This window comes from Peromyscus leucopus, chromosome 3 (assembly GCF_004664715.2).
Source record: "Peromyscus leucopus breed LL Stock chromosome 3, UCI_PerLeu_2.1, whole genome shotgun sequence".
Classification (NCBI taxonomy): Eukaryota; Metazoa; Chordata; class Mammalia; order Rodentia; family Cricetidae; genus Peromyscus; species Peromyscus leucopus.
Window position 1 is genome coordinate 142,611,930 of NC_051065.1, and position 17,985 is coordinate 142,629,914.

General features: G+C 39.9%; 1 protein-coding gene across 1 annotated transcript in view; it reads left to right on the plus strand.

The window, feature by feature from the left end:
• The first annotated feature begins 2,536 nt into the window (after positions 1-2,536).
• LOC114701403 (ovostatin homolog) overlaps positions 2,537-17,985 on the plus strand; it is a 43,110-nt gene continuing 27,661 nt past the window's right edge. The window contains exons 1-15 of the mRNA XM_028881490.2: positions 2,537-2,708; positions 3,011-3,194; positions 3,691-3,847; positions 5,523-5,575; positions 6,306-6,326; positions 8,190-8,358; positions 8,835-8,919; positions 10,488-10,605; positions 11,646-11,757; positions 12,040-12,149; positions 12,482-12,640; positions 13,529-13,756; positions 14,766-14,820; positions 15,982-16,127; positions 16,666-16,815. Coding sequence (XP_028737323.2) covers positions 2,605-2,708; positions 3,011-3,194; positions 3,691-3,847; positions 5,523-5,575; positions 6,306-6,326; positions 8,190-8,358; positions 8,835-8,919; positions 10,488-10,605; positions 11,646-11,757; positions 12,040-12,149; positions 12,482-12,640; positions 13,529-13,756; positions 14,766-14,820; positions 15,982-16,127; positions 16,666-16,815 — 1,851 coding nt within the window. The 5' untranslated portion in view covers positions 2,537-2,604. The remainder of the gene's footprint in view (positions 2,709-3,010; positions 3,195-3,690; positions 3,848-5,522; positions 5,576-6,305; positions 6,327-8,189; positions 8,359-8,834; positions 8,920-10,487; positions 10,606-11,645; positions 11,758-12,039; positions 12,150-12,481; positions 12,641-13,528; positions 13,757-14,765; positions 14,821-15,981; positions 16,128-16,665; positions 16,816-17,985) is intronic.

Sequence of the window (17,985 nt, forward strand, 5' to 3'; positions counted from 1 at the left end):
GCCTGCTTGACTTCCTCCCCTCTTCAATCCCTATCAGAACAGCTTCAATTCTAAGAAGTAGGATGAAAACCGAAGAGCAATTGCCCATGTTGAGGCCCTTGATGTTGCCAGCCAGGATTGTCTTTGAGCAGTTTCTGTGGTTTGAGGTTCCCCACCACCACCATTCTAAGTCTACCTTCCTGTTTTCTGTGGAATATAGGAATTATTATACTCATGACCTTTTTTTTTTTCTTAATAACATGGTCTTACTGTGTATCCTGGATTGGTCTTGATTTTCTTTCCTACCTGCAAAATTTCTAATCATTCCAACATTTCCAATCCCCAAACACCTCCTTATTAAACTCTTCAGTAATGTTCTCATTCATACGGTTAATATGATTCCACAGAACACTGATTATAGTTCCAAAACAAATTATTGTTTGTATCAATTGGCATTGACATCCTTTGTTTGCATATTCCTCTGAAGAGCCAGCGAGTTATTCTTGGTACTGCTCATGGGGTTGTCACAACAACTTGGTACAGCCCAAAAACCCTCACAACATGCATTCTCTCATACCCTGGAGTTATTTTTCTGCTACATCACTTATACTGGTTACAACAGTTACCTGTGTGCTTAGCTATTAAATCTTTGTCTTTCTGGTAAGATGATCGCTTCAGCCATTTATATTTCCCTATTCATATCTACCACCTACCATAGCACTAGTAGATTAGTAGATTAGTGTGCATTCAATAAAAAGCACCCTGAGTAAGTACAGCCGTGGAACACATTGACCCCTGTGGTATTGAATCTCTCAGGTGATTATAGGGACAGAAATTTGTACTACTGTCCTCACTGACCATAGAGTCACAGTTGACACTTCTAAAACAAAAGACAGGCTGAGAAGAAACAGACGTGCTGAACAACGTTATATATGACATGAGCGAGCTCGGAGGTTGAGACCCAAAGGCCCTGAACTGCCCCTTTTAATGCTTAGATATGATGAGCGATGAACACAGAAATGGGACTGGACCAAATGTATGTGACCTCATGCTAACAGAGGAGATAACACAGCAAAGCCTGTGTGTGGTTCTCCTTTGTCTCTTTGTGTGATATAACTGGCTCCTAAGAACAAAGCAAGACTCCTAGAATGAGATCCTTAGGTCTACTATCCGTTGAGGTGAATCACAGGATTTTTTTTTTATAGCCAATGGTTAGTCAGCTTTGCATCACTACCAAAAATACCCGAGGCAGCGAATTTTATAAAGAAAAGGGGTTTATTTAGTTCTTAAGAGCCTCAAAGTTCATTGGTTTGACCATTGGTGATGACAGCACTGGATATTCACCACACCAAGGCTGAGGTGCTTGTGTGTGGAAGATCTTAGATTTCCAAACAGGAAATCCCTTCTAAGGGGTATCTCCAAAACATAAGGACCTCCCACTGGGCCTTACCCAGCAAAGGTCCACCATCTCCCAACAGCACCACCTTGTGGGCCAAGTATTAGTTATAATGGACCCTTGGGGGACTGCTCACATTCAAACCAAAGCAGCCAGCCCTGAAGGCTTCAGGGCTGCCTTTTCGGAAGAGGGGCTCTCATTTCTATGACTCCTTTCAAGAGACAAGAGGCCTTAGATTGTATGGCCCTCTTTGGTGAGAAAAGGGAGCAAGAAAATGGAAGACAGCATCTTCGGGCCTGTGCTGTCCAGAGTGCGGTCATTCGGGACAGATTGCTGAGACTCAGTGTGACAGGGTGTATCTGACTTTGTTCTTTTTCTTGTACATCCTTAGGCTCAACAGAACCCACTGAGAATACAAGCATGTGGCATAGTGCCCTTTCCTATGTTTATTTTAGGTATCATAGGTACTTTATTTTATGTTAACTGAAAGTAAGTTTGCATTCACCCCCTGATATCTTGATGTAGCATAAAGGCCATTAACTCAAGAATCTATTCCTGAATGAAACACCTCCCTACCTCCCTCTTCTTCCGTTCATTCCTTCCTTATCCTCTTTCTTATTTCTTTCCACCTTCTCTTCTTTTCTCCACTCTTTCCTTCCTTCTTTCTGTGTTTATTTCTTTCTTAGTATTTGATTCATCATGCCTTTAAATACAGAAAATTGAGCCCTGTTTATAAATGATTTTCTTTTACGTTATGAGATTATAAAAGAATAACTTGGCACATTCAGTTACCCATAAAGTGAGTCTGTATGAAGATGTGTGATCCTGAACACATTTTCCCTTTGAGAATCGTATTAGGACAATGTTTTGCCGAGATATTTTCTTCCAAGTGTTCCTCCCTCGGTAGTGCTGCATTGCAGCTGCTGTCAGCCCCACGTGGAGGATTAAAACAGTATGAACTCCTGCGTGTCACACAGCTGCTTTCTTTGTTTTTCTCTTCTTCCTGTCCAACTTGCACAACTGACTCCACGCAGGCCAGCATCCAGCGAACTTTAGCCGGAAATTACCCCTGGCGAGGTAACAGGAGAGGCAATGTAAAGTGATCAGTCTCCAAAAGGTAATTGATCTTCTATTCTATGAGACTATAAAAGCAATGACAGAGTTAGCACAAAAGGAAGGAAGGAAAGCGGAGCACCTAGGTAGCTGACTTCTGGTGAAAGGAGGAGAGAATGCTTCGTTCAGAGTTACCCGTGAGGCGCTGGGACAAAATGGTGCCTACCATTTTGCTCAGTGCCCTTCTGCTTCATCTCGCTGATGCTGTGGCTTCAGAACCGTAAGGGAATTCTAAACTCTCTGTATCCAAGTACTGGCAATGCCGTCTCATTAAATAGATTCCATGTTAAAATCTGGTTGGTTCATTATTCTAATTCAACTTCAGTGAGTGTGGGTTTGCCCTCCAAGTGTTGAGCAAAAACCAAGTGCTGAGAATGGATGCCCTTAAGACACCATTGTGAGCATCCGTTTTATCATAATCCTGCCTGTGAAAACTGTACAGTTTGGGAAATCCTTCCGTAGCTCAAGTTGCTGTTTGTGGACGGTCGACTTGACCAAGTGCTGACTGTTCTCTTTGTGCAGGCAATACATCCTGTGGGTTTCTTCTGTGGTACAGCGTTTTTCCCCAGAAAAAGCCTGCCTTCATCTTTTGAACCTCAACGAGTCTGTGTCCTTGAGCGTCATCCTAGAATATGATGGATCCACTACTACTATTTTTGACCAGTTCGTGGAAGCGGGGAACTTCTATGCTTGCACAAATTTCAAAGTGAGGCACCAAATTTAATGCAGCAGGAGTGCAAGTGGGAATGTGAACTTACTCTCTTAAAGTTGCTTTTCAATAACAAATCTTAATTTGGAGTGATTTGCAAAATCTAGGGGGGAAATGTGAAATTTTCAAAAGAAGCAAAAAAAAAGGAAAAATTTTAATGTGCAGCATATATTGCTGCTGTTGTTGACAATTTTCTATTATAGGAAATGATAAGGTGATTGCCATTTTAGAGAATGAATGTGTTTCATGGAGTCTAAAAGGAAAATGAAGGTTAAGGGTGAAGGGCTTTGGCTCGGGACAACATGAAAAGAAATAGACAGCAAGAAGACAGGAACCTGGATTTATTTTAAAAGACCCTTATACCGAGTTAATAATTTCAACAGGTGACCAGTGAGGTTTTTGTTAGGAAGTAAGGAGTTTATAAGGCTTGGACTGTCTGACCATCTAAATTAAGACACGCAATCTTCCCATCTCTGCTCTTCTACATAAACAGGTGTCTCAGACATCCTCGGAGCAGTTGGCCTTTGTGACATTACTTGCTCAGGGAAACACTCTTAAAATCTCAGAAAGGAGAGCTGTAGCAATCGCTGCTGAGGAGAACGCAACTTTTGTGCAGACAGACACACCCATCTACAAACCTGGAGACACCGGTAATTCCCTTTAAAAATAAATTCTCCAAATCAACATATAAAATTTAGTAAAGCTCATCTTTGATGCCGTTGACTGCTGTCCTCCCGTCATCTCTGGTTATAAGATGGTGTCCTTAGACCAGGAGCTGATGTTCATAAATTGTATACAGATCCTACTGACAGGACTTCATGGCACAGTGGTTCCCAGCACAGAAGGCAGGGTGTAATTGTTTCATCTAAACCACTGGTCCATAACATGCCTATTTGACAAGCTCATTTGTTTTCTTTTTCAAGCCAATTATTTCATCTTTGGAGTAGAGATAATGAAAGTTTCTCGGGACTTTCAGGGAAGAAATGAGAGTCGTTGTACGAACAGTGCCTATCACAACAAAGCTGTCACCAGCAACATTTATGGGTTCTATTGTTCTATTTTTATATTCATGATATAACACGTGAAAGTCAGACAGAGCCTTTCTGCTTTCTTTACAATTGTTCCAAGCTATAATTCAAAGCAGCTTGCTTCAAATTTTGGCTCTGTTAATCAATGATTGACTTTTGACAAGTAAATTCTAATCTTTGAGATTTAATTTCTTCATTTGTAAAATTAAGGGTTTAGAGATGAAACCACCTGTGCATTCTGTCCTGATTTTTAAAAATAGCTGAAAATAGACTTTATTTTTGCTTAAACAACAAACATTTATTATTTATGGCAGTTGTAGAACCTGCTGATGCCACTGTGTGTGTCAGAAGTGGTTTCCTCCAAGGAGTCTCTCCTGTGCTGTGACTGACATGACTGTGTCTGGGGCAGGGGAGTTCCTACAAAGAGTCTCTACTGTGCTCTGACTGACATGGCCATGTCTGGGGCAGGGGAGTTCCTCCAAGAAGTCTCTACTGTGCTCTGACTGACATGGCCATGTCTGGGGCAGGGGAATTCCTCCAAGAAGTCTCTACTGTGCTCTGACTGACATGATAGTGTCTGGGGCAGGGGAATTCCTACAAAGAGTCTCTACTGTGCTCTGACTGACATGGCCATGTCTGGGGCAGGGGAGTTCCTCCAAGGAGTCTCTACTGTGCTCTGAATGGCCAGCTTATGCAGACTTCTTTCACTTTTCTTTTATAATTAAAGTCAGCACACAAGACAGTGAATTTCATTTTGACATTTTCACATATAATATGGCAAAGATAATCCTTAAAGAGAGATGTTCACTTCCTGGTATCCTCTTTACTGCTCTTATTAAAATATTAGAATGAGTGGTACATTCACAAGAGCCAACATCTTTCATTTGTAGTTCTGTTAAAGTAACTTAATTTTGCTAGCATCACTTTCAAGGAAAAATATACTTATCCCCTCCCATAAACGTTTCATAGTTGTGCTTCTGTGGATAATTCTGTCATTAAGTCTGTTCCAAGATATCCCAGTCTTATGTCTTATGGCCAATAGGGTAAAAGTTTCTAACGGTAGCTGGTGTCAGCATTGGAGACAACAGGAATCATTAACAAAGGGACAATAAATACAATAAGAGATTTTCCCCCATGGACTCCTGACATCAAAGGGTCAAATGAGAGCTAGGGGGAAGGGGATGCAGTATGCTGTGATGGAAAAGCAATTAATTAAGTACGTATTTAAAAGCAATCATGGCTGTAAGGTGGGAATCACAAGAAGAACACTTTATGGCCTTGCCTTCTCTCCTTTTAGTTCACTTTCGCATTGTGACACTGAACACCTGGCTCAAACCTGTTGACGACGTGGTGAGTCCATGATTTCTGATGGTACAGTGAAATTCAAATCTACTAATCAAATCCATTGCTATACAAAGCACCATTCGGGAATGTAAGTCAGCGTACTTCAGATGCCTACACATCCGTGCTTGTTTCTGTATTATTCATGATAGCCAAGGTACGGAACCAGCCTAGATGTCCATCAGCATATGGGTGGATAAAGCTGATGTGGTGTATGTACATGATGGAATTTTATTCAGCCATAAAGAATGGAATTAGTCATTTACAGAAAAATGAATGGAACTAGAGTTCATTGTGTTAGGTCAAATTAGCCAGACTCAAAAGATAAATACCATGTTTTCTTTCATATGCAGAGTTATATCCAAACACACACACACACACACACACACACACACACACACACACACAGGAGACATGAAACAAGATATCATGAAGGTAGAGAAACGGTTCTAAAGGGAGAAGGGACAGAGAGAGTAGGGGAGAGAGAAGGAGAAAATACCATGATTTCTCTCATAAGGGAATCTAGACTTAGCTATTTATTCACACACACACACACACACACACACACACACACACACACACACACACAAGCGAAGGGGGAGGTGGGCAGACAGGAGAGGGTAAAATGAAGTGGACCCAAGCATGATACAATGATATACATGTGTGAAAACTTGGGGGCAATACTATTTGGCAAAAGAATATCTCACTAAAGTGTTAATCTGTGTTTTTTTTCTTTCAGTACCCTTTAATCACCCTTCAGGTAAGACATCTACTTTCCATATCCAGTTTAAACCATCCAGATTAGGAATGGTGTGCTTCCAGTTTTTAGTTTTATATAACTAAAAATTAAGATGACTGAAACAAATGGTTAGAAGTAGGTTTAAAATATAATTTAAAAAATTCTGAAGATACCTAGGAATACTTATTTCTTGTCCACGAATCCTGAAGAGTAATGTGCCGGGAATTTGAAAACAGAAACTTGTTTATTTTTCCCCAGTGTATGTTATGGTTCTAAATCATATCACCATTGATGAATAAACATATTTTATTGATTTTTATTAGATGTCTTGCACTTATTATTTAATTGGTTGTGCTTATAGCTTGCTTGTAAATAGCAACCAATCCCTGTATTTTTTTTTCTCTGCATACAGTATGTATTGCCATTATTAGTGAACTGGAGGTTAATATGGAATCTAGGCTCATAATTCACAGTAATGTGGGCAAACACAGATACTCACAAACGCCCAAGTGACCTGTCTGATATTTGGATGCCTTAAGCTTTTCATATTGGTAACATCCTTAAAATGACATGAATCCCAGGTCAGCCAGTCTCCTGTTCTCTGCATTACTCAATAGTTTGCTTTCGCACCTGATCCGGCTACCGCCGTGTTCTGTCGAAAGAAACACAAAGCTCGATTAATGTTGACTTAGATGAGTAAAAGTTCACCATTCACAAGTCACAACGTGTCCGTGTGGGCACTCAGAGCAGCACCGTGTTACCCAGTGTGGTGGAGTGTGGTGTTTTAGCCTCAATGCACATGAAGTCTGGTAGTTTAGAAGTAATTTATTCTTCTCTGTGACATCCACTCACATCTAAGCCAGTGTGGGGTCTCGTGGGCAGCCCTGAAGGAAAAGAGGTCTAGGATATTGAATATTCCAAACTCTAAAGCGGAGGGAACAATTCATCAAAACGTTTGAAATAGTCTGTGACAGTTTTGTTTCCTTACATAATCTGTTAAACACGATCTCTTTAAAGAAAACTTTTGAACATGATCTCTTTAATCAGAGTTGGAAAATGCAAAATATTTTTGGAAGTAAACTTGTGTATGGCAAGGTGCTCACAGCAAATAAAGAAGATTGCATTCTAATAACTGTCCCTGCTTTTTAAAATCATAGAAATTCTACATGGTTGTTATTAGATAATCCAGACCAGGTAGAAATTCCTGACAAAAATAATTTTCAATTTTATCTTTAATTAATTAAAAAATAATATTTTAATCAAGTTAATTAAAATTGGTGGCTAATAAAATTAATAATTAATAATATATTGATTTAACTACATGGGTATTTTGCTGGCATGTATGTATTTGCACTACATGCATGCAATACCTGTAGACGCCAAAAGGTGGCGTCCGATTCCCTAGAACTGGAGTTACAGATGGTTATGAGCCACCACGAAGGTGCTGGTAATAGAACCTAGTCTAGAAGAGAACTAGTGCTCTTAACCACTGAGCCATCTCTCCAGCCCCTGTGAGAGTCATCTGAAATGTTTGTTAGGATTGGTGTCCCCTATATACTCATTGATTATGAGTCCACTCTGCTTTGGGAAGCACTATTCCGGACTAAGTGTGTTGAATTTTTAATTTCTTGATTATACTACTCTGCTTTGGAAACATAAAAATCATAGGTGTCAGTTATAAATTATTTTTCATATGAATTTTAGTTTTATGAGAAACATCAATTGAATTTGAATATGTTGGAGTAGTTATATGGATTTGAGGTCATTAATTAAGCATTATAGTAGTTCATTCCTTACTTCCAATAACTATGAAGAACATTCACAATAAGAAAAGCATAATTTTCACACGCAACCTCTGATTGTCCTTTATTCACTGTTTTCAAGGATCCCGAAAACAACGTGATTTTTCAGTGGAAAAATGTGACCACTCTCAGAAACATCACTCAGCTCTCTTTCCATCTGAGTCCAGAGCCAATGTTTGGGGATTACACAATTGTCATAAGAAAGCAATCAGGAATGACAGTGGCGCATCAATTCACCGTTAATCAAGATGGTAACCGAGTACTGCTTCTGATTCTCCTACAGACGAGTTCAAAGCAACAGAACAAAACTTTTTGGACTCGGGCAAAAGTACCTGAAGTCACATTGGGTCTCGGCTGCTTGCTTTTCTGTCGCATCCGGAGTCCTTTCTTTGCCCAGGTCTTGACTCGAATCCTTGCCCAACTCTCCCCTCACCTAAGAAATATCTCATTTTTTGAGATTCAGATACTCTCCTAGAAAAGATGGAAGAGCTAAAATATAAAAAAGAGTGCATTTTTGAGGCTAGCCAAAATAAACAAAAATAAACAAGCCACCACCAAAAACAAACAAAACCCACAGAATAATTGATCTTTAATGAGGTACCATCACAGACCCCAGTGCACCTCAGGGCTCTTGAAGGAAAGCAGCATGCATAAAAACAGTTTGCTCTAGATGCAGGAGCTTTACTGTCCAGGGATTGTCAGCTGAAGTGTGTTTCTTTGTTTTCAGTATTGCCCAAATTTGAAGTTGAGGTCAGTGCACCAGGGACAATAACTATTGCGGACGATCAATTTCAAGTGACTGCATGTGCAAAGTAAGTGTTCACTCAGATTTATCCCCACAGGGTAAACTAATGTAAGTTTAATCATGAAATGCTAGTTATACACTTTTAGTAAACTTATTGTAGAAAATTTTAAATGTTTGATAAATATAAAGAAAAGCATAAAAACAAACTACAGTATATTCTACCAATCATATTATAGCTGACTTTCCTCTAATACTTTGTGAAAATTTCCCCCAGTTATATTTATTCTTTTCTTTCAAATTTATCTAATATTTACAAAACACATGTCTCCACGTTTTGCTAGTCTTTCTATCTATTCCAGTTCCTTACCTTGTAAGCATATCTTCGTATGCGAATGGCAATTTTACTTAATTATTGTTCTACTGTATAACATGTAATCTGTTACATTGTACTTTCTAGTAATTAAAACATTGGTAGTAAGTATCTTCTGAAAAACTGTGTAATAGCCTGATTTAGAACTGAAAATTGTTTACTTAAGAAGGATTTCACTAAAGGTCAAAATGTATACTATTCTTTTAGTCTTTTAAATGTCATGTTGCTTACCTAACTCCAGCTACTGGTATGAAAGAACGTACTGGCTTCACTGAATCTTTACTGTCATTGAGTGTTCTCATTTTTAAAAAGGAAGGGAGGGAGGAAGGAAAGAAAATTAGCTATCAAAATATCATAGAAATAAAGAAGTTTATAATTTAGTTTGAATTTGAGTTCCCTAACATAAAAACATTTTATCTGCTCTTGGGAACATTTATCTTCTATTTGGGAAATTATTTCTGACACTCTTTATCCTTTCTGTGATATCTTTTTTTTTTAAATTGAACAATAATGTAAAACAGCTAATATTCATTAGATGTCAGCTACAAAAATTATTCCCACAATGTCATGAGATGGGGGTTGTCATCAACTCATTTTTATAGTGAAAGATAAGCCATGAGTATTGGGGTAACATCAACGTTGTGAATTTTCTGATGACGGATAGTTACACCTGGGCAGTTTAGCTTCACAGTTATTCTGTCGACTGATAACTGTGCCATCCTATGAACAATCACCCGATGAGAGCTGTTGAATGCTTCAACAGGAGACAGAGAAATACTAACCTTTGGATATTTTTGAATGTTGAAGCTGCAGTCTGGAAAGGGCTACCTGGTGAACACATGAGGGGGTTCTTCATAATCTCCCCCAAGGAATCTTGGAATCAGGTCTGTCTCTCTCAAAGAAGGATCATGACATTTCTGAGTTTCAGTGCAGTGTTCCAGAAAGCTCATTTTCCAATACTTCTGACAGATTACATATATTTTAAATTTTTACTCATTAAGTTTTTCTTCACTAATATTTTAAATCATCTAAAACTGAATGTAACTGTGAACTTGGTTTTGTTTGTTTGTTTGTTTTGAAAATCAGTCGTGTCCTCTTCATAAATCAAATGCCCAAATTTGCCTAAATTCTGTGGAGAAAATAGCCTCATAGCTGATTAGATGGAAGCACTCAGTTCAAGGCTTCATGTTTGATTTCTGATGAAGTCCATACATGTCACTATGATTCTGCCCATTTGTGATCATGGATACACATTTTCTCACTAGGTACACCTATGGCCAGTCTGTGCAGGGGAAAGCCCAGATCCGAGTGTGCAGAGAATTTTCCTCCTCTGGGTATTGTGAGAGTGATAATAAGGAAATATGTGAGCAGTTCACTGCACAGGTACAGTCCATGGGCTTGCTCCACAGGGATGTTCTCACTCCGCTTCTCAGAGTGATTTTATTCCTCTTACAAAAAGATTCACAGCACTTTCCTTGTGTGGCTCCAGAGGTTAGAGCTAAGTGAGGTGAAGAACATGGAGATAACACGATGTTTAAAATAATGCCTTGGCTTCTAGGTGCTTTTTCCTGTAGGTTTTTAGACCTACAAAGGAGCTCGTTGGTTTCCTTATGTTCTGTACTATCTGGATGGTCTCCACAATCTTTCCTTGGAGGATCCTTTCTCAGGCATTTCATTTGGAAACAGCTGCAATCCAGAGTGTTCTGTGTGCATAGACCTCTGTTCTCCTCCATTCTAAATCCTGTTTATGAAAATCTCACCTATTCTCCCAGGTTTTATCATCATTAATATATTTTTGTCTATAAGTCATTGATCTTAATTTTCATCTTTTTAATTCCTTTTTAAAATATATTTTTATCCATGTGCAAGCATATGTCTACATGATGGATGTAATAATACTGCCTAGACCAAGTGATAGTTTTGAGGGTCAAATGAGTTAGTGTACCCTTCTCATGTCTAAACTAAAAAAGTTAGTTTTTAAAAAAATAATTAAATTTACATTTTTTAAATTATTGTTGTTAGTAGTGAAAAAGTACATTTCCCCTATTTCAAATAATAGACCTTAACAAGTATTGATGTCCTTCATTTAAAGGGTGTTGGTCCATCTGCTGTTAGTGTTTCTTCTGGGGGTAGGGGCTTCTTAATTCTTAGGATATGGTTAGCTTTATTCTCCTCCTTTAATTGTTTCATGCCTACGTTACTTTGAGAAGAATGTCCTTGAGTCTGTAAAGTATGGATATCTCCCTCCTCTTGATGTACATCTTCTCCCACTCCATCTTCCTGCTTTAACTCTTTTTTTTTATTGGTTCAGTAACTTACTGAGGGAGACCTGGGTGTGCAGGGATGGGATGTACCCGTGCTGAAATTCCATGAGACTCTTGGATCCCTAACTTTTTTCATTATTCCTCTGTTTGTTTTTTCAGCTGAAAGATGGCTGTATTTCTCAAACTGTCAATACAAAAGTCTTCCAACTATACCGCTCTGGATTTTTCATGGCATTTAATGTTAATGTAATGGTTACAGAACTTGGAACAGGTAATGATAGTATTTTATGGACAACTTGGGAATACATGGTGGCCCACGAGAAAAAAAATGGAGTTAGTAACATCATTTATTAATTATGAATTAATTACTGCTCAAAATGGTAAAAAGAAGCATCTTTAAAGGTGGCTTTGTGGGGAATGGAACCACTGAATCCATAGCCTCACATCTGCTTAGGCAACAAGCATTCTACCACTAAGATACATGCCCTGCCCTGATGGAGTTTGTGCAAATGATTAATTCCTTCCTGACACTATGTTTCATAATTTCTTACAGGTGTGCAGATCAGTAAAACACACCCTGTTTTTATTACGTCAGTGCTTGGCAGAGTGAGCTTTGAGAACATGGACTTTTTCTACAGGAGAGGGATCACTTATTTTGGAACCGTAGGTTTGACTAGACTTTTAAGAGGACCTTGTTTTGTTTTCTTTGTCGACAGATTATCCCTTGAAATTTTCTAGACACTCTTTTCTAGGTTCACAGTCCACTTTTAACATTACTATGTCTGGTATGTTTGGAAAGTTCTAGGCTAAAAGAAAGCCGTGTATAAAATGGCAGCCTCTCCCGTTTCATATGTAAACACATCTATACCGTTAGTTGATGGATATTTCTAGTCACTGTAACTTCTGTTGAGTGATCACTATCATGAAATGAAATTTTCCTGTAGAAATGAGAAGTTTTGTGTCATAAGAGCGTTAACATTTCTGCTTTTGTACAGCTTAGATTTTCTGGCCCTGATGATACACCGATGGGAAGCAAGCTTTTGCAGCTGGAGCTCAATGGCCAATTTCTAGGAAATTATACCACAGATGGGAACGGGGAAGCTCGATTTTCCATTAACACTTCAGAGATAGTCGATGCACAGATCAGCCTGAAAGTAAGACACCCAAGGGTGGGCAGAGACTGTGAGGGATCCCGCAGAGGCCCAGTGCTGGGGACTCAGGGCATGAGAAGGCTCTTTCTTAGAGGGTAGGGTATTTTCTGTAACTTGCCTGTCCCTTACTGAAGGGACTCGCTCAGAGCAGAGTTCAGACAATGAGATACTAGTGTTCTCTTACAGTGACTCTATCATGACCAACATTTCTGCTGTGGAAGTAGAAGCAGCATGTAAGAAGATCTGTTCTCTTCCCGGACATAATTCTGTGCATAGATGGGAGATGCTATGAGACCTCCTTCCTGTTAAACAGTTAAACAGTTTGTCATGGCTCATGTACAGGTGGAGGACATAGAACTTATATCCAGTTCTCTGACTAATTAAAAGTAAAAAGCCAGAACATAGTAGTGATGCCTGTAATTAAAGGTAAAAAGCCAGAATGTGGTAGTGATGCCTGTAGCTCTAGCACCCAAGATGCTGAGACAGGAGAATCTTGAGTTGCAGGCCACACTGGGCTACATAGTCAATCATGCCCCAACCCTCCAGCATACGTACTTACAAAATAAAAAACCTAACAGTTCACTGTTGGTCCAATTAGACAGTCACATATCCATGGTCATTTTTTATATACAAGAAAGAGAGAATGGCATCATTATCTTACTTTGCATGAGTCAGTCCTCTCCTTCCACCACAATGGCCCCACAAATCAAGCTTGGATGGTCAGGCTTGGTAGCAAGTGCCCTTGCATGCTGAGCCATCATCCAGCCTCCCAGATAACAGCTGTGAGCCAGGTTCCTCCCTACTGACGAGAAGCCTTGCTTGCTCAAGTATACCCCTATCTTTGGAAGTGTCCGTCATTCTAAAGTCTTTCCTTTGTTCCTGTCATGTCAGGCGGTGTATGTCCGACCTGGAACCTGCCATCGTCCCAGCTGGCTGAACCCTCAGTATTTGGATGGCTACTTCTCGGTCTCCCGCTTCTACTCCCAAACCAACAGCTTCCTGAAGATCGTTGCTGAGTCCAAGCAGCTCCCGTGTGATCGAGAGAAGATGGTTTCCGTGCTTTACTCCCTAAACCCTGAGGCCTACAAGGATGACTCAGGTGTAAGCTTCTTCTATTTGGTAAGTCTCGACTGGTGGATCTGTCTACTCAGCACAATCTGGTTGAGGAGGTGAAATCTCAGGTCTTGTTAATCTGAGTGAGCTCTATCTACCCACTTTGCTGTTGAATACTCCCGGCTCCAAGAACACAGGAACAGGCTTGCAAAATGGTCCCAGGCAATCTGGGACTCATATTGCAGCACTTGCTTCTTCGGCCAGTCCGTTATACTTCACATCAGTTATTTATGAGCATGTGTGAGGGTGAGTAACATGGAAAGTTCAAAATGATGAACAGTAAAGGAGGCTGTTCTCATTTCCTCTCATCAAGGCTTCCCGGAGAGAGAAACCAGACTTGGAAATTAAGACATTCCTACTTCCATCCCCCACTCTCTCCTAGCTGTCAAGCACGTGTGTCCACCTTGGACACGTTGTACAGACTCTCTAAGACCTGGCGTTCTCAGCTGTATATTCCTAACTGGAAACAATAGTGGAATCAATTACTCACCAACTGGAGTAGCAGGCTTGAGGCACTGTTAAAGAGTTTCATGTGTATCAAGTCACCTGGTCAGCCTTATGGGCATTCCTTCACATCCTGGAACAGAGGCAAATGGATAGACAATGGGCAGGCTAAATCACCAGCTTGCATGTGCATTAGATGGCTTCACAAAGTTTCTGGTATTTTCCCTGTTCCAGCCCAAGATGTGTGAAGTTCCCTTTTAATATTTGTTAGTGTAAGCTGCCTTGTTACAGGACAGAACAGTCACTAGATCAGTCCATGATGACATGACATGATGTTAGCTGAAATATTCACCCAGGGTCAGTCCACGATGACATGGTATGATATTAGCAGCAATACTCACACAGGGTTAGTCCATGATGATGTGATATAATGTTAGTGACATACTCACACAGGGTCAGTCCACGATGACATACATGATATTAGCAGCAATACTCACACAGGGTCAGTCCACAATGACATGATATGATATTAGCAGCAATACTCACAGAGGGTTTTCTTTGTCTGGTACAGGTGATGGCGAGAGGAAGCATCTTCCTCAGTGGACAGAAAGAAGTCAGAAGCCAAGGTAGATACGATGTACTTGCTTTGAAATATGCATCTTATCTTCATGCTTTTTTCTAGAAGTTAGGAAGGGCACTTATTTCCACTTGCAGTTGGAGGGTAGTAGATAGCATGGCTTGAGATAACATACGGAATAGTTTGAACAAGGAGATTGCTACCTTTCTATCATATCATCTTGTTCTAGTTTGCTTGCTGTTGCTGTATAAAACACTGACCAAAAGAAACCTGGAAAGGAAAGGGTTATTCATCTTATATGTCCATCATGGAGGGAATTGGGGGCAGGAACTCAAGGCAGGAACCTGGGGCAGGAATTGGAGCAGAGATCATGGAAGAACACTGCTTACCGACTTGCCCAGCCTGCTTTCTTATACCTCCCAACTCTATCTACATCCTACTTCACAAATGAGTCTGTCAGATACGCTAAGCCTATAGGCTGAAGATGATGCCTCAACTCTGTGGAGAAACCTCAGGTGACTGTCCAAGCAGCTGGCTGTTTCTGTCAATTCACAATTGTTTGGAAGTTGCTTTCATGTACTTCCTGTTTTTAATTTTGTTAGCTAATATTATTTCCTTCTTGGATCTCTGAGGGAGTTGAAGATTAGTTAGTTATAGTTGAAGATTAATTAGGATAGAATATGAATTAGATACAATAGGCTAGATAATGGAATTATTTTCTCTGATTTGTCAAATACAAATGAACTAGACATTGTTTAGGTATTTATTACTTGTATATATTGTATATAGTTACTGTACTTTTGTATATAGTTTTTCTTATGTTAGTTATCAGAACTGGCACAAACTGGAGTGGACTGGGCCCTCCCACATCAATCATTAGTCAAGAAAATGTTCCTATAGATATGCCCACAGGCCAGTCAGATGAAGGCAATTGGCTTCCTCTTCCCAGGTGACTCTAGTTTGTGTCAAGTTGACAAGAATTAGCTGGTACCATTTCTACCAGTTAATCCTGTATATTATAGAGTGATGTCTAAGACATTCCTATTGTAATATCGTCTTCGTCTGCATATAAGTCCCCACATCTTATTTGCATTTAAAGAAGGCCCAGTTTACTTTTTCTGTCCACAAACCATTCTCTTTCATCTAAGCAAACTCGGAGATATAAGTTAAAGCCAACACCATGTCGTATGTGAATTGCCTGTTTCCACAGCCTGGAGTGGAAACTTCTCTTTCCCAATCAGCATCAGTGCTGATCTGGCACCAGAGGCTGTCCTCTTCGTCTACACCCTCCACCCCGGTGGGGAAATCGTTGCCGATAGTGTCAGACTCCACATTGACAAGTGCTTTAAAAACAAGGTGATGCTTCTTATATCAGCAGGGTGAGCATTTTGCTTCCTGCCACCTCCTTTGTAACATTGGTCTTTACATTCGCTTATTGAGTGTGTATGTGTGTGTGTGTGTGTGTGTGTGTGTGCATGCACACATGCATGCATGCCCATGAAGTGAGCGTGTGGAGATCAGGGGACAGTTTGCAGGACTCCGTTCTCTCCTTCCCCTGTGTGGCTTCCAGAGATCGACCTCAAGCTACTAATAGTGCTTGGTAGCAAGCACTCTTACCTACTGAGCCATTTTGACAGCCCTGTCTCTGTCTGACCACCTCATAATCTTTACATAGTAATCTCATGGTTAAATTACTAAAGGATGGGCGTCGTGAATAGTTATCTTGAAGATGCCTGATCATGAGAAGCTGGGGCATGGTGGAAGGAGATATTCCTACAGGGAACTGAGAATGGACAGGAGAATATCATGATTTGTTTGGAAACGACAAGATTTATTCGCATTTTCTTCGTGTGTAATGATCTCTATCCTCATCGCTTTCCTTCCTCTACCCCAGGTTAGCATAAAATTCTCAAAGGAGCAGGACCTGCCTGGCTCCACCACCCGTCTACGTCTTCAAGCAGCTCCTGACTCCTTCTGTGCCCTGCGAGCAGTGGACAAAAGTGTCCTTCTGCTGAAACCTGAACAAGAATTGTCACCCGACATGGTAAACACCCTTGTTCCTCCGTGTCCCCGAGCTGGGTGGATGCACGCCTTGCCCTTCGCAGGATACCTTTACTTGTGATGGGACTTCTTGAAAGCATCAGTCTTTGCCTCTGTGCTCCTTCCTCAGTTACTAGCATAGGTCATTAACTACGCGAGTTTCCTGTCTAGCATTCACAGTAATGCAGAACACTATAGATGATTATAACAGGTTAAGAGCTCTAAAACAATGCGGTATTTTAAAATCGCAGTGAGAGAGTTTTTCAGTTGTCTCTGTGCACTTTGACAATGTCAGATTATAATATAAGTATATTACAATATACTTATATTAGATTATAAGTATATTATAATCTGACAATGTCAGATTATATTCTCAGCTATCACTAACTTCCTGGCCCAGGATGACCCGGGCCTATATTTATCTTCTTTGTACCAGCCTTAAAAACGGTTTTTTGTTTTTTTTTTCTGGGAGCCCTGGTTCCTTGAATATGAAATATTTGTCTAGTTCATCTTTTTTTAGGTAAAATACATCCAGTTGACATGTCATCTCTGCTCAAGTGACAGGAGACACGGCCCTGGACTGCATTTCTATTTATTATGTTTATTTCTCAGTTTTACATTCCATTCCACTGGATTTTCCTTTCCTATGTCAGTCCCACAGCTCTAATGATAAAGATTAATTTTTCAGTAGGAATCAACTCCTTTGGCCAGGGAACTCCAAGCTTCTTAATTCCAGGCCACCCCTTGCTCTTCTAGTTGATTTTTAATATCAACTTACTTCTAACTTCTTTGGCTCAAGGAGGGAATGTTGATGGGTATTTTCCTGTGATTGCCTGGGATTTACAAATTAACTTTAGCATTGCCCCCTGATGGGGGAATAGTCTAACTCAGAATTTGGCTTTTTATTTTTCCAAGTATGGTTTTTTCTGTCACTTATGAACTAAAGTGTAAATAGTTTTCATATGTAAATTCTTTGTTTATTCATAAGGGTGTCACATAAGGGTGTCATAACAATTCTGCTGCTGTTGTAAAAAAAAAAAAAAAGGTTTTCTCCTACATATTCTATTGTTACTTATGTGCCCAGCAGCTGTTCTGAATAATAATTTACATTTTGCTAAATTGCTAAATTCCTTTATTAATTGAATTATATTTTCATTGGTTCTCTGTTTCTGTA